Below are 17666 nucleotides of genomic sequence, written 5' to 3'. Positions count from 1 at the left end.
CATACAAAGAACGAGCACTCTCTTTGGTTTAACCATATCCAATAAAAAATCATGAAACATGTAACATGAATCTGTAGCTAAGTTGCTTCCACTAGATAAATGCCAAATAAATATTTGATGTTCATATCTTCCTATCTATCACCATGTAGGTTTTAGTCTTAACAAATAAACAACAAGACATTGGTTACTGGCTTGAGGCAACAACAACAACAAAAACAGTTGTTTCACACTGCGAGTACAAACTATATGTAGAAAAGGCAACAGCTTATAAACCTCAATATATGAATTCTTAGGGTGCAAAAAAAAAAAAAAGAGAAAGAAAGAAAGACACAAGGAGAGAAACGGTTATGAAGTATTTAAATGTACAGACCTTGTTATAAAAAAATGGATTTCTGAACACTATGGAGTCATTTTAGCCTAACGTTTTGATACAAGTGTGTGTAATAGATCAGCAACTGACAATAATGAATGGTAAACGATATAGTTATTGATAATATAGATGCATCATACCACTGACAGACATGGATTAATAATAATTGTCTTACCAGTCAAAGTCACAGTAGGTGACACTGCTGTCTGGCTTTGTTGGAAAATGGTAGGGCGACAAAAACTAAGTCAATCTAATACAACTTAATAATAGTGTATGTATAGTAAGTGGATAAAGTGGGGGCACATCCCTCTTCTACCCTATGTGGTGGTGGGTGCCTCTAAAATTAATGACACATTTAATATCCCTTATATATATATATTATAAAGTCTAACTCTGAAGAATATTTAGGAGATTTAGTAATTCTGATGAAGACCACAGAGAACTTAGCAACGATGTAGTCTTGTATATCATTTGTGATTTGGTCAAGTCAACAGCCCATTTTATACACCTAAATTATAATATTTACCATCATTTAAACTCCTCTTTAAAGATCAACTTTATATAATGTAAAAGAATGAAATAAACTGCAATGAACTCAAAATGAATTAAGAATTTTCTGATTTTATTTCATATCCTCTACAACAAAATATACGAGTAGCTTTATACTGTAAATATGTCCTAAGTGGAACAAATGTTAACATCTACTCCTTGTAATCAAGTGGTTCAACCAAACAACAAATAATATTACTCTTTCATCATAATATCAGCTTTTGCACATAGAAACCACATATTCTGGATGTAAACATGTCCTCCAACCAATTTTATTAAAATTAAACAGACATGGTTTGTTTGTTTTTATACTAAAAGTTTCCACTATAACAAATGATAACTTCACTAGTGTTAACACATTATTTCCCACATAAAGTATATACCACAGACTAGAAAATTGCCGTTTAGCAACGTAACAGCACAGATACTATACACGTTTAATACAGTAATACTTAAGTGTTCCAAAGTTCTCAATAATTTACTCTTTAACAATCATTTCATTTGCAGGTTTTTAACCATTTCCTATTTCACTTCTACTAAAGTTTGTTTTTTGTTTTTTTTAGAAGTACCCCACAAACATATTTCTAACAAATAATAAGGTATTTACATTCAATCAATTAAAAACCCCTGTACAAGGAAGTCAGTTAGACTATAAAATCAGACAAACAAATTTGGAGTCTGGAATGAAACTGAACCATTCTATCAGCTCGTCGTATGAACAGGTATGTGAACAAACCAAATCTTCACGATGATACTTCTAGAGCTTCTGACATTTGTTGAGCTCTGAGAATATTAAAACAAGCTTGGCACACTCTAACTGGCCTCAAAATCCTCAATCGGTTAATTTGTGACTCAAAACGACTGCACCTAAAAAAGATAAAAATTAGATGTTTCTTCATAATCATACAAAAAAAATGAATAATTCCCACAAAACAATCAAAGCAATGAAATAGTCAAAAATAATTAGATATCAAATGAACAGATAATAAAAGTGTTATTATCATCCTGACATTGGAAGTATAACTTATTGCACATTAATGTGATTCACTGTTATGTCACGAACATTTAAAAAAATTTCATGCTCTGACAATTTTATGTTTCCAATTTTTAAAACTGACAAATATGCTGTTATGATTGATCATTATGATCTAAGTAAGAAAGATGTTTTACTATCACACATGTGATCCATTATTCCATTCAGGAGAATTAGAATCATTTAGTGATATATAGCCATAATTAAGTTTTGGGTTTCTGAAAGTTAATTTCAAACTAATAATTATAATTTACTTTTCTGTCACACTAATGAAGTAACCATAAGTATGATAACTAGTATAATCTTAAAGATTTAACAATTCTGTAAAAGAAGCAAGCCTAATTTACCATGATTCTAGAATAACAATAAACCAATCAAGCTGACAATTATTAAACTGAAGTCCAGTAAATCTGTCTACAATATTCAACGTTAGACGACCAGATAATTAACAGCTGGAAGATACACTTACAAAAAATTTTTTCTGCTTTTATGGTATTAAATTACTAAGCTAGGGTTAACAATTAGTCTTACCACTAGCCACTCATAAACGCTCAATGTGTTTGAAGTTTATGGTTAATAGTAAAAATAAAAAAATCTAACTCTCTCTTTCTCTCCAAGTAAAAACTTGTCAATACCTACCGTGAACAAAACAACTGTCCACAATTTCGACAATGATGTCGACGTTCTGCAAAGGAGAAGCGAACTCCACAATCAACACAGTTCTCACCTCCTTCATCCTTAACCCAGTGATCAGCCACAGCTCTCCCTGGCTGGTCAGTTACGCTCCAACTAAAGACACGTCCTCTACTGTCACCCACGTAAATTGTCCGATGATCCCTATCAGTTACAAAGTAAACAATATTAGTATTCATTGATACTGTCACAAACTATACATCTTGTATATACTCCAGTATTACATAATGGGCCTCGAAGTAAAAAAGACACAACTAAGTTTTTCTTTTTACCCATTTTGATAAAACATTTTGTAGTCCACAAAATAAAAATTAATGATATGAACCAGTCAATAAAGGAAAGGAAAGCATTTTTAATAATCTGGGAGACCTTTCCTTAGAGGTAAAATATATATAGGTCATACACCTTTATAAAACAATATTAAAATTCTTAGCTACTTTACACACAGATACTGTTGTGTTACTTGAGAATGGCAGGTGTTCCTGCACTGAAATAAAATAAATCAATGTTATTTGTTTCGGCCATTTATAAAGGCTGCTGTCTGCTTGATTGAATTACAACTAGATAGCTGGTGTAGAAAAATTAGCACAAGAATGTGGTAATAGTAACACAGAAAGCAGAACACTTAATTACATTTTTTTTTTTTTTTTGCAGTCCCACTGAAATTAGTATTAAAACAGTTATAATTTAAATTATACTTATATAAAACATGATCATAAAGAAATCTGACAAAGGAAATATCTGTGAGATCATCTTGGCACTTTTCGATTAGTTCCAACAACTCTCTTTTCTATTTGTATAGTTTATGACTGGCTGTAATTGACCACAATTTCATTAGGAAAACAGTCATTAAAATTGACAACCTGCCCGACCAACTGATAATTGGGTGACATTCTGACCCTCTTAGATCTATTCTCATGTTTAATCACCACACAAGACATTCATTTCAATTGTACACTACTTTAAAAAAATATGTTTTACAAATCATATCATCTTCTTTAAAACAATAACATGCTGTATGAATATCTTTGTTCTATCTTTATCCATAAGACAGTAAACTACTCCACTAAATCAGTTATGGTGCACTCTGGTGACACTTATAAACTACAATATTTAATGTAAATCATCTTTTCAACCCTATTATTTTTCCACAATCAGTGAATTAGGTTAGTAAACAATGTCAAATTCCAGCAATTAATAACACAATTGACAAGCAGATTAAATAATATTTGAAAGATCATTTCTCACACTTTGTAAATACTAACATAATCAAAGAAACTGATGTTCACCAAGAAAAAAATTTCAAGTAATACCTTAGTAAACAAGGGGTTTCTTATTAAATATTAAACAATGACTAAAACAGTTTTCATGAGATTAATATAAAAATTTACTTTGCATTTGTGTGTCAAGAATTAGGTTAAAAATGTGTTACTCCCGAGAAAAAAAAAAAAAAATGTGAAGTAAGAAAAGAAAAATATTTTTCTCATCAACTGTACAGAGTATAGACTAAATATACAATACCCCCATTCCTGAAAGGTAAAGTACAACAAAAATATCTAAACTTACTTGGAAATTGCTAATGCTACCACAGCAGCTGGTTCAGCATTATCTCGCCTATCAAATGCCGTGTGCATGGTAAGCTTACTTCGAAAGACTAGCTGACATTCCCATTTGAAACCTAATAAGGAAAATTAACAGAATGTATACATACACCTCAGCCAACTAAGAATATGTGAAATGAGCAGCATTTATTTTTAAGTATGGTTTGGATTTTAAAAGTAGGAAACATTTATAACATTCAAGAACTATTTTGTGCCAAATACAACTTTACTTCAGTGCCACGAAAAGAACCACTTAAAATAACCTTCAGTGTTTTACTTATCTGTAATAGAAAGTAAATAGAATTCAAGTCTAAACAAAGGAACCATTTTAGTATTGGGTTCAGATAATGTTAAAAACAGTACCCGAGTAAACTCTGCTAGATTCTTCAAGCTCAAAAGATTTTACTTTTAATTTCTTGCATTTTCCAGTTACAACTGGTTTATGTTCATTTTCACAGTTACTGATAAAAAATGAATGCATACTTCATAGTTATGGCACACTTATTCCCTAGACAACTAGTGAAATAAATTTACTATCTCTGGTTCTTGCTACACTTATTTTAAAGGTAATTGACAGAAAGAACAGTCAAATTAGTTGTTTTCAGTAAAAAACAAACAAACAAGAACAATCAGTGCAACTTTGTAAAACAAAATAATTTATGTTTGTCTTTGAGCTTGAAGCTACAGAATGGGCTACATGTGCTGTGCCTGCAAGGAATACTGAAACACAGTTTTTTATTTTTATAAGCCTTCAGACTTACTGCTGAGCCACTGAAGGCTAAAATAATTGGAGAACAAAAATACATTTTTGTGTTAATTTTTGCAAATTCAATCTTTTTATTTGTAAGATTGTGCTCATGTTTTATAGATTCAACAACCCAAAACCAAATACCTTCACACAAAAATAACATTCTACCTAAAAAGTGACTCGTTTGTTTTTTGAATTTCATGAAAAACTACACCATGGCTATTTGTACTGGCCATCCCTAATTTAATATTGTAGAACTAGAGAGAAAGCAAATGGTCATCCCCATCCATGGCCAACTTTTGGACTATCTTTTACCAACAAATAGTGAGATTAACCATCAAATTATAATTTCTCCACTGCTGAAAGAGTGAGCATGTTTGGTGTGACAGAGATTCAAACCTGTGACCTTCAGAGTACAAGTTGAGTGTCTTAACGATCTGGCTATGCCAAAAGTGACTCGTAAAATCCTAAACTGTAATAAAGTTGTATTTGAAACAACTGAAAATTGGGCTTTTGTTCCTTGAGAAGCTGCATGTCCCCAGGCTAAATTTTAAAACTTAACACACTTGAAAAAGGTGGGCCAATAAAATTATAAAACTGTCAAAAACTTTTCTCAGTCAATCACATCAAAACAGCAACAAATGTTTTAGAGTTAAATATTTATTTCTCAATAGGTATTATACTTTCAACATCTCAGTATAAAAAGACTTTATAAACAGTCAGACACTTAGTCATTAAAGACAACCCCTGTCAACCTAGGATCCATTAATGTTATACACTACAGTGGTTTCTGGTTTTGTTATTTCATTAGAAAGTTCTTGTACTAAGCACACTGTGTGTGACTTGCACAAAATAATTAATACTGACAACAAAGATACAAGAAAGTGCTATTACATGCAACTAAAAAAAAAATGTACCTAAATATTTTCCAGTTAACTTTAGAAGATTGGTACATAACTTCCCTTTCACCTGTAAATATTATTAAAGTAAAATTGATAATGAGGAACCCACCTTTTGGAAAAGTTTTGAGATGGCTTCACTGGGAATTGATAAAAATGTTATCATAAATGTACAACGTTTTGACAAGGATGGCAAGATCTCGTCAAAACACCATTTAAATTAGAAAAACATTGCTGGCTGTAAAAAAGTTGTGTACTTGATAACGATCATACTAGAAATCTAAATACCGTACATGTTTTAAAAACTGATCTTAATTACTGTAAAAGTTAAATGGCTTATAGGTAAATAAGAAATAAAAAAAACCTTTATATTCTGTGAGCAATCACATACCTTGACGTAAAATGTTTTGCTTTTTCATTTCACTTTTCTGAATAGGATTGTCTGCAGAAGGATTCGCATCAATAAGGTCACCTTCAGTCACCATCACAAAGGACTCACTTAAAGAAGTGTCCGACTTGCTTATTCTTAAACTGCCCAACTGTTCAGTCCTACCTTCTGTTACAGTAACAGTGCTACTTCTGCTCATGGTTTTCTGAAGTTGTTCACCCTGAAGCAGGCTCACAGATTTCGAATGCTGAATATTACCAGAGTTAGAGCTTAGCATAGATTTTTTCATTTTTTTTGTATCACAAGTTAATTTTTTCACATTTTGCCAGTCATTTTTTCCTGCAGAATAATTATCTTTCTCTTTTATAGGTTCTGATGTATCTTCAGGATTAGCTGTAAAATATACAGACACATTTACACATAATTAAAATTTTGACGTTTTAGACCCTCTTTAACATTATTGTGAATTACAAAGATATAATAACTCTTACCAAAATATTTTCCAACCAAATAATGAAGATTAAAATTTGTTTCTTGTACCCACAAACTCTAATAAAAGAAACAAAATTCTCATAATTATACATCCATTAAGACCAAAATTATCCTAAGCCTATCTTAAGTGCATTGAAATAAAGCAGCTTAGTTAGGGGAAGATGTTGAAGGGACATTCTGAAGAGTGAAATTTTATTCCTTTATATAACAGTCACATCATCATCTTTATTTACTTTTTAATTTCTGGTAATTGACTTTTAGAATCAATATTGAGATTTGCTTCAGTTACTTTTGTTCTGCAATCATTTTTGTTTTGTCCTTTTATTTTGTTTCAGATTGACTGATCACAAGATTAAAGTCAAATCTTTCATATGATCCAGTGCTGAACTCTGGTTTAATCGGTATAAGTGGATGAGAACAGCCCTGTCTTTAGATGGAATGCCAATCAATCATAAGTTTGTTTGTTTGTTTTTTTAATTTCACACACAGCTACACAAGGGCTATCTGCATTAGCTGTCCCTAATTTAGCAGTGTAAGGCTAGAGGGAAGGCAGTTAGTCATCACCATTTGGGCTACTCTTTTATCAACTGGGACAGGGATTCAAACACGTGACCTTCCAATTACGAATCAAGCTCCTTAACCATCTGGCCATGCTGGTCCGTCAATCATAGGTCAACTTCCATATAACAGCTGGTATCCATCGTACAGTTGAGTACTTTGCACAAGGACACAATATTACCATGCACACCAACCTTGAAGTCACGACCAGCTGACTATGAGTAAAGAGCATAAAGCCAGTGTTCCATACTGCCATTTTTTAAAAAATTGTAAAGCTTGTGGGTTAATGAAACTTTATATTTAAATGTGGTATTTCTACCTATAAATATTCCTTTTACATTAGATATGTGTGCAACGTGAGAAATAAATAGGTTACATAGATTTGGATGAATATGTGGATGAATGTAAGATGAAGAGATTTTTAAAACAACAAATATAGACTTCACTGGGAAAAGAGGAACTCTCATGAGGGATGAAGAAGGCAATTTATGGTGAAATCTAGATAAACAGTAAGAAAAATAATAAGTATAGAGAATACAAAATGAAAAACAACTCATGATAATTATTTGAAGTTTTATTATTTTGAGCATCCTTAGAATATTTTACTCTGTCTAAGTACACTCAAATGATTCTTTCCCATTCTTCATTCAAGGAATAAATGGAATAACAAGTGACAAACAAATTAACGTGTTTCAGGAATATACCCCCTTCACTTACATTATAATTATCTTCAGTAATTACATCAATTTTGAAAAAGATGAGGACAAAAAAGGTAAAAATAAATGGACAACTTGAACTGACTATCCTTCTCAGAGGAGAAGAATGTAAGTCAGAAACATAATTGTCCCCTACCTATCAGAGGATTTTGTTCACAAAAGCAAACATTTTATACAAAAAATAACTAAATGATGCTAACATTGTGGTTACATTAAGAATAAAATTTAAAAAAACGTTAGTTAGGGTTTTTTAGAAATACATAATCCTTCCTACTCTTTTGTTCTTAAAGTTTTTGTCAGCCACGTTAATGAAAGTTTACAACGCTCGACAATACAGTTTTCTGTTGATCATGAACTTGATACTTTCACATCACAAAGCAAGACACTTTTACAAACTTTACCTAAAGTCTCATCAGTTTCATCTTCTGACAGTGAAAACTCAGAAAAACTTCTTCCAAGTACACCTTGGTACTGATTAATTTCATCTTCACAAGTAGTTATGCAGCTCATACGACGAACAATTTCTTGGCCTTTTGAAGCTTCGGCTAGTCCTTCATCAGAACTAATCTCTGGACTCTCTGGATCAACAGGCACTTGAACATAATCTGGTGACCACATCTAGTAATACAAATATAAACTAGCTTGCAGAATGTCATTGAAAATGCATGAATGAACAGAAATATTTCATATATTTACTTTAAAAATATTTAATTTTGAGTGGACAAAAAAAATAGTAACTGCCCCAATACTTATGGTACCATCTACAAGCACTACAAACAGACATTTAACTCCATGTGATACTGAATAAAAAAATAGTAGAGAAAAACAGCCTCATTTTTGACATGTCTGAAGCATTTAGTAACATGAAAATATAAGGCTATGAATTCACTAGATAAAAAAATAAAGAACCCACAACATAATGTGGTTAAAGTCAAAATGCATTTCAACATCCCAATATAAAAATGTGACCCCTTTTTAAGTTGGGTGTGAAAAAAATACTTGACAATTTAAAAAAATATACATTCACATACAACAAAAAGGAATATTTTGTAGTCTTAAAAACACGGTATTGGAACACTGTATAACAACATTCTGCACAATATTTCTAAATAAACTGAAACTAAATGAGGAAAAGTTTATTCTATAAGATGAAACCTTAAGATGATTGTTAAGTTATAAAGACAAGAGAGAAAATATAATAAAGTATGACAATAACATAGAGTAAATGACAAGGAATAATACATATATATAATTTAAACATGCAGTAGCTCAACATTTCAAGTACAACAATCTCCTTCACATGCAGAAAAGATGAATTAATTTGAAGCTTTGGTAGAGATATACACTGTATCATTCATCCTATGTTATTTTAAAATGTATTCTTCTTCAAGTTACCATGTTGACCATAACCTACTTAAATTACATTGTTACTTGAACCTGTAATGACTAAGATGTTACTTTAAGTTTCTATCTTAACAGCCACCTACTCGAACTACACCATCACTTGAGCCTGTAATGATAACATTTTGATTATCCCATTCGGTCATCTGAGAGAAACAAACACAGAGCAGCTGCTGAAGGTGGTCATTGTACCCTGTAGCTGTGTTCACAGAGGATAACAACTGTCCATTGATTGACCACAAAAACAAAAATGAGCCTGCACAAGTGGCAATGTCACCCTGAAATCAAATATAAGTATTTCATACTGGTTCATAAAGTATTGTATATAATGCAAAAAACAAACAGATAAGACATTAATTATAATGTGTAATTATTTTTATTTTTTTCAAGTATGGCTTAATATATATAGAAGACAGTTTTCTATTACATTAACTTTTCAATATTCCAATGTAAAAGAACAAAAGAAAAAAAATAATAATATAGAAAAAAACACATTTTTCATAATTTAATAATTCCTTCAAAGTATAGCCAATGAAATCACACAAATCACTATGATTTCTCAGCAGTAATGCTGAAATTTGGAGATAATTCCTGAACAGCTTTGTGGTTAAAAACAAATAGAATCACACCCAAGAAAGAATGGAAATTATTCTGAAATGTTATTAGAAATATTTGCAGTGAAATGACCTGAGTATTAGTTGTTTTTTCTAATATGCTACACAAAAAGAAACTTAAAATCTAGAAAATAATTCCTTAATGAAATTAACTATGCATCGTCCATTATGTGCACATTTCACATGGATAATAACTCAGCTTTATTTTTAAAACATTTATATGTACTGCAAGAACAGCCCCTACATTTGATCATTCATGAACCATGAACTTTACACTTTGTGATTCAAAGTCCTTTATATTAAAATGTACAAGTCTAAAAATGAATGAATTATTTTAAAATTGCTAAAGACAGATATGACTTCATTTTATTATATATTAAAGAAACAACATAACTGTATTCAAATAAATTATGAGAGTTTTTTTTATTATTCAGCATATATAATTAGCAACTTTGTAATCTATAAAATCTGCACCACAGGAATATTTAATTATAAGTTATTTTCATATACAACTGACAATATCTGCCCAACGACTTTGTGCAGATACTTTTCTTCAATGTGCTTACTGTATTCTCCTAATTATAACAAAATACTAAGCTTTTCTGTAAAACAGAACTAATTTACAGAGAAAAATTGTTCAGCAAAAAAGCTACCATTACAAGTCAATAGTTGTTTGTCCCATAGATCCTTATTTCACAAAATTCTGTTTATCTGTTACTTTTGCAGGTAAGATTTATAGATAATGTATTAAACTAGACTTGTAATTTCATACTTACGGTTAATTCATTAATTGCTATAGCTGAAACTGGGCCTGGATGACCTTGCAACTGCCTGACAAATACTAGTTGGCTCAAATCCCAAACAATACATGTTTTGTCCCTGGATCCACTGACAATTAGGTTGTATGCAGCTGATGAAACCAAACATGTTATAGGTTCCGTGTGACCGTAGAGATTCTCCTTTAGTACCAGTTTCTTCTTCTCTATTCGCCACACGTTGATCACCTATAAAAACACACACACATATACACAAAATTCATTTTAGAAATTGATCATAAGAGTTACACTGAAAGCTTTATGCTGTCCAAGAAAGGAAATACCATAAAAACAAAATCTTCATACAGTCCAAGAAAGGAAATACCATAAAAACAAAACTTTGTAACTGAAACAAACGCATTACTTTTTATATACCACTCTTGTTCTGAGGCAGATTGGAAAAAGAAACAAAGAGTTACACTTTTTAAAGTAACCAATCAAGACAAATGACACCTTACTGAAAAGATAACAAAAACAAGAAGACATTTTCAATTTACTGGATAAAATAACTCAACAATCAATTAATCTCAAAGACCTCAGATGGTTCAGTAATGATAAAGGCACAGTAAACATTCAACAAACAAAGACAACACTATGCTAATTATGGAAAATGTACTTTTTGCAGAGAGATTACCATCAAACAAAGAAAAAAATGAAGCCCTTAACCTTATTCTTGTTTTTTTTAACAACACTGTAACATCACAAGTTGCTATAAGTTTCTACCTTAAAACAATAAATAACACTTAATTAAAAATGTTTTCAATTGTGTATCCATTTCAACATTAATACCAATCCATGACCTTGAAAAAAGTTGATTTTACAAGTTACAATATCATTGTCATTGAAAGTTGTAGAGTCAATGTTTTGGAGAGCATAGACTTGTCTTAATTAAAAAAATTCTGTAAATTGTGTATCCATTTAATGTTGTGTATTATATTTTGTTTTAACAATCAACACAATTGCCAAGAAACAATACTTATAAACTGCATCCTTGTAAAATGATAAGAGTGCTTACGTCTCAGTCAAGTGCCAGACAAAATAAAATGTTTCATTTAAAACAAATTACAAATAAGACACAAAAGTTACTTTTTGAAACCAGTTGGTGTTTAAGTTACTAATGACGTAAATGGCATCTTGGCAACAATTATGTCTGTTGTATCCCAGCCTGCCTGATGAGCTCTGATACTGAGTGAAAGGCCTCATCAGCAATGATTACAGCACTATAGTGTGGATGACATATTATATTCTTTTTGTTATTCCTCCTAAGTTATTATATTTAGAATGAATATTTTGGATGCTAAACTGAATATTTCCACAATATACTAAACCATGACGACAGCTTTAAAAAATATACTGCAAAAGTTTTTTTAGAATACACATACAGACATGTTTGTACTGTAAGTAGTACCTAATACTAAGTTATTTTGTTAAAGTTTTTTCTATTACAGAAACAGAAAAATAAACTTACTATCTCATGTAAACCAAAAATAATTCTGTTTAGTACTAGACAATGTACTCACAGTATTTGTACCAGATGTTAAGAGAACTTTGCTATTTGGAACAGTACAACAAAGGATCTCTCCAAATGGAGTGTCTTCCCAGACCAAGGTAGCTCGATCTGTTTCATAAGTTCCTAGCCTCAAACTATGGTCAGCAAAGCCCCAAGCTACATAATAGGTGTAGTTAGGGGGCAGTATCAGCTTGTTCTGTTCCACGGCTTGTAGTGTTTTGTCGTGCTGAACAATCTGTCCTACTGGTCCTCTAAGCTCTAAAAGATTGGTAAAAAATACAGTATGATACTACAATTCAAAACAATGTTAAGTAAAAATAAATAAACTTAAAACATTTGCTTTGATGATGTTGATACAGGATGCAGGCTTATGAAAACAAACTACAAACTACACAAAACTATTTTTTTTAACCCTTTTTTCAATCATACTCAAAATCATCATTCAATAATTCATGTTAAGAACCAGAACCAGCATCAGCCTGCATTGTCCCTTCAAGTGTGGACAAAGTGGAGCAAATAACCAGAACCATCCTCAACCTGCATTGTCTCTTCAAGTGTGGACACAGTGGAGCAAATAACCAGAACCATCCTCAACCTGCATTGTCTCTTCAAGTGTGGACACAGTGGAGCAAATAACCAGAACCATCCTCAACCTGCATTGTCTCTTCAAGTGTGGACACAGTGGAGCAAATAACCAGAACCATCCTCAACCTGCATTGTCTCTTCAAGTGTGGACACAGTGGAGCAAATAACCAGAACCATCCTCAGCCTGCATTGTCTCTTCAAGTGTGGACACAGTGGAGCAAATAACCAGAACCATCCTCAGCCTGCATTGTCTCTTCAAGTGTGGACACAGTGGAGCAAATAACCAGAACCATCCTCAGCCTGCATTGTCTCTTCAAGTGTGGACACAGTGGAGCAAATAACCAGAACCATCCTCAGCCTGCATTGTCTCTTCAAGTGTGGACACAGTGGAGCAAATAACCAGAACCATCCTCAACCTGCATTGTCTCTTCAAGTGTGGACACAGTGGAGCAAATAACCAGAACCATCCTCAGCCTGCATTGTCTCAAGTGTCAAGTGTGGACACAGTGGAGCAAATAACCAGAACCATCCTCAACCTGCATTGTCTCTTCAAGTGTGGACACAGTGGAGCAAATAACCAGAACCATCCTCAACCTGCATTGTCTCTTCAAGTGTGGAAACAGTGGAGCAAATAACCAGAACCATCCTCAACCTGCATTGTCTCTTCAAGTGTGGACACAGTGGAGCAAATAACCAGAACCATCCTCAAACCTGCATTGTCTCTTCAAGTGTGGACACAGTGGAGCAAATAACCAGAACCATCCTCAAACCTGCATTGTCTCTTCAAGTGTGGACACAGTGGAGCAAATAACCAGAACCATCCTCAAACCTGCATTGTCTCTTCAAGTGTGGTGTAGACACAGACACAGTGGAGCAAATAACCAGAACCATCCTCAAACCTGCATTGTCTCTTCAAGTGTGGACACAGTGGAGCAAATAACCAGAACCATCCTCAAACCTGCATTGTCTCTTCAAGTGTGGACACAGTGGAGCAATTTAATGCTATTTTGAGTAAAATTTTTCATAAAAAATATAACATGTTTTAACTGCAAATATTGCTGACATTTCAAATGGTAATGTAAGCCACAACAGAAATGAACCAGTGGCTCAGATCATTATCTGTACAAATCTGGCTTTATCTGTTGATTTCATATGCTTAATTTTCATATATAGCATAAAGAGTTAAGTCAAATACTTAGGATAGCAAACTATTATTAGTTTAATATGTCTACCCTTGTATAAAAGTATTCTTTGCTAAGACCATTAATATATCATTCGCTCTAACTTAATTCTAATAATGAAATATCCCAACATGTTTTTAACTGCTACTCTAACACTAAATATGCTACTTTTAAGTGACGTATTTAGGGTTAGAGTAACTTCACTGTGCACGATGGTGTGAAGGGGGTAACTGAATTCTATGTAATGGAAATGAGTAGACATTTTAAAAATAAGCAGAAGGTAGCATGAGTTTTCAGCAAGATAGACAAATATGAAATACTATACTGAAGTTCAAGATCCGGATATAAGGACAAGATGCATTGAACATATTCTGATAGCATTAAACAACTATCGCATAAAGATAGGTATACACATGTACAACCAAGCTATTCCTCAATATTGGTCCACAAAAAAAAGTTGTTTAGTTTGAAGCACTCGTATATCAACTATGGTAAAGTTTAGTACCAAGGAAAAATGTTAATCTTACTTCAAATATACTCAGAAAGTAAATCTCATAACATTCAGTACGATTCATGACACAAGATGGTGTAATTCACATGGCAGACAAAAGAGAGTAAATCAGATAAATACTATTGTTTATTTAAATACCTTAGTACAGAATGTTTATTTTAGTTCAATAGTGTAAAACATCTACAGTCATTACTCTATTTTACTGTGAAAAAAATATAAGTTAATACTATTAAAGACCTACAACATTACATATATATTTCTTTCAACAGAACAAAAACAGAAAGTTGAATCTAGTTAATACTACCATTAAAACAACATTTGTAAACCAAATAAAACTTAAGTGTAATAAAAAAAATCTCAAAGTGTTATTGTATTTATGTAAAAACAAACTACCTTTTACAGGATGAAGAGATGGTCTCAGGTTATCCAAGTTATGGAAGAACAACTTATCTTGTCCAGTACTCAAACCAGGTACGATGGGGCCAGGATCTATAATACTTGTTCTGTTGTTAAGCCTTTTTGCTGGATGAGGCTTCTTAAAGAGCTAAAAAAGAACTTTCATGTTGAGCTCTTAAACAGACACATAAAGAAAACTATTCTTAGGTATGCTTAAAAAATATATCCTGAAATCTATATTATCATTTTCTTGTTGAGCTTAGCTCATTTTAAAATATGCTTCACTGTTAATTTAAAATTAAAATTAAAAGCAAAGCTTTCCTTTCTATTTATCTGTAACTCGTACAATTAAACAATTCTTTCCCACAAACTGTTTACCAGCCAACAGGATCACATTACTCAGGTAATTGAATTATTATAAACTCAAAGAAATTATATTTGAGATGCTTTCAAGAGATATGAAAAAAAGAAGTGAAAAGATATGGAATGTTGTAATATATTTGAAAGATTCAAACGAAAAACCTATTTGGTGGAACCATTCATAGAAGATATACTATAAGAGCATTTTGAACTCTAAATATGACATCTTAAAACAGTAGCAGTAGCAGTGCACTTGTATGTTTTGTTTTACAAATTAATTTTTATTAACCACAGGGTGCACTATGTTACAGATGTTGGTTTTTTTTATTTCTTTGATTATATTCTCTATGTAGTTTTGCAAAAGGACATACAACTAAATTTTTGACACTGAATCATAGTTTTCAAATGACACCCAAATTACAAGCTATTCTCAATGATTTATTCAAAACAATAATAGGAATATGTTTAATGAAATATAAAAGATTGAATTTTAATGTCACATAAACCAAATGTTCAGTATGAGTCAGTCTTGAAAACTAGCTAATTTAAGTAACCAATGTGTTTATTCAGTTTTCAAGAACACTAAATCATAGTAAAAATATTTAATCTTGAACCATATCACTTTACATCATCAAAATAGACAGATTTTATAATGACTACACAAAAATGAAATTCCACAAACTTCAGAAGCATCAAGATACACTAATGTAAGACAGTATACATTACACATGAATAAAATATGATCACAGTAAAAGAAAAAATATAAACCAACAAAGATCTGTGCATATACACAGATATAAATCTTATAATGTCACACTTAAATGTCAAATGAAAGAACACTTTCACATAAATGATGTTCAACAGACACTGAAATTGAATTCACAGTGCTTATATATAATATAGTAACTGAGTTCAACCCAAACAAAGTAATACAAAAGGTACTAAAATAGTCTGATTACAGAAATTTAACTTGTACAAATTTTACTTCCACATAATCAAATGCTATAAAATAAAATAAAATAAAATAGACACACAGAATGTATATATCACCTATACACGATACCTTATCATCTGATACCCATATTAAACATATCTCATGCTATGATATAATGCCGCTCTGCCAACATAATGCCAGATCACTTATAAGGTAAAGTGCTTCAAGTGTCTAATTATAAAGAATTAGATTACTTTGCATTGAAAAAAGTCCTATACAACCCACTATGTACTGTTACCTTCATCCTTAGCTAGACACACAGTCCTATACATCCCACTATGCACTGTTATCTTCATCCTTAGCTAGACACACAGTCCTATACAGCCCACTATGCACTGTTACCTTCATCCTTCGCTAGATCCACAGTCCTAAACAACCTGCTCTATAGCATTACCTTCACCCTTACCTCGATTCACAGCCCTATACAACCTACTATGTACTGTTACCTTCATCTTTACCTTGACCCACAGCCCTATACAACCTACTATGTACTGTTAACTTCATCCTTACCTCGACCCACAGCCCTATACAACCTATTATGTACTGTTACCTTCACTCTTACCTATACAACCTGCTCTGGAGGCATTACCTTCATCCTTACCCCGACCCACAGTCCTATAAAACCTTCTCTGTAGCATTACCTTCATCCTTAGCTGGACCCACAGTTAACTTGGAAGAGTAAATAAGCACCGAATAACCAGTAGAAGCTTGTTTTAAAGGACTACTCCTTCCTGTATTAAAACAACTTCTATTGTGAAATGTTCTTTGATTCAAAACTGAAACACAGTCCAATTCTAAAACATATACCAGCAGTCCAATAAAGCCAAACCTCTACCATATGTACACTGTTAAAACACACCTAACATCCAGATTCTGAGCCAGAACACCAAGAATGATGATAAACTTAACAGATTAGATACTCAGTATCCACTTTTCTAGCCTAAAAACTGTGACTGATGATACAAAATATGTAATAAAAATTGTGTTTAGAATAAAGATCAACACACAATATAACTAACAGGTTCCCAATACAGTCTGATTTAAATATGGATTTTTTAACAACTTATTTAAAAACAAGTTGTATCTTCTAAACCAACAACCAGGTTTTAGATGCAATCAATAAACAACACTTAAATTTCAAAAGACTTGAATTTCTTAAACTTTTCCTTAGGACTACATATTACATTTTGTTTTCCCTTTCTATGCATTTCAAAATTCTGGTTAACCACCCCTTTGGATCACTTGCTAATAA

At 32.1% G+C, this 17666-nt stretch overlaps 1 protein-coding gene across 3 annotated transcripts in view; it reads right to left on the bottom strand.

Annotated features, from left to right (window-relative positions):
* Nucleotides 1-971: 971 nt before the first annotated feature.
* bchs (WD repeat and FYVE domain containing 3 bchs) overlaps nt 972-17666 on the bottom strand; it is a 130197-nt gene continuing 113502 nt past the window's right edge. For all 3 annotated transcript variants that reach the window (XM_076469929.1, XM_076469931.1, XM_076469930.1), the window contains 9 exons: nt 15058-15208; nt 12398-12645; nt 10839-11066; nt 9535-9726; nt 8449-8665; nt 6285-6674; nt 4212-4323; nt 2592-2789; nt 972-1786 (listed from right to left, as the gene is read on the bottom strand). In XM_076469929.1, coding sequence (XP_076326044.1) covers nt 1663-1786; nt 2592-2789; nt 4212-4323; nt 6285-6674; nt 8449-8665; nt 9535-9726; nt 10839-11066; nt 12398-12645; nt 15058-15208 — 1860 coding nt within the window. In that variant the 3' untranslated portion in view covers nt 972-1662. The remainder of the gene's footprint in view (nt 1787-2591; nt 2790-4211; nt 4324-6284; nt 6675-8448; nt 8666-9534; nt 9727-10838; nt 11067-12397; nt 12646-15057; nt 15209-17666) is intronic.

This window comes from Tachypleus tridentatus, chromosome 12, assembly GCF_004210375.1.
Source record: "Tachypleus tridentatus isolate NWPU-2018 chromosome 12, ASM421037v1, whole genome shotgun sequence".
Classification (NCBI taxonomy): Eukaryota; Metazoa; Arthropoda; class Merostomata; order Xiphosura; family Limulidae; genus Tachypleus; species Tachypleus tridentatus.
This window is presented reverse-complemented; position numbering and strand designations above follow the sequence as displayed.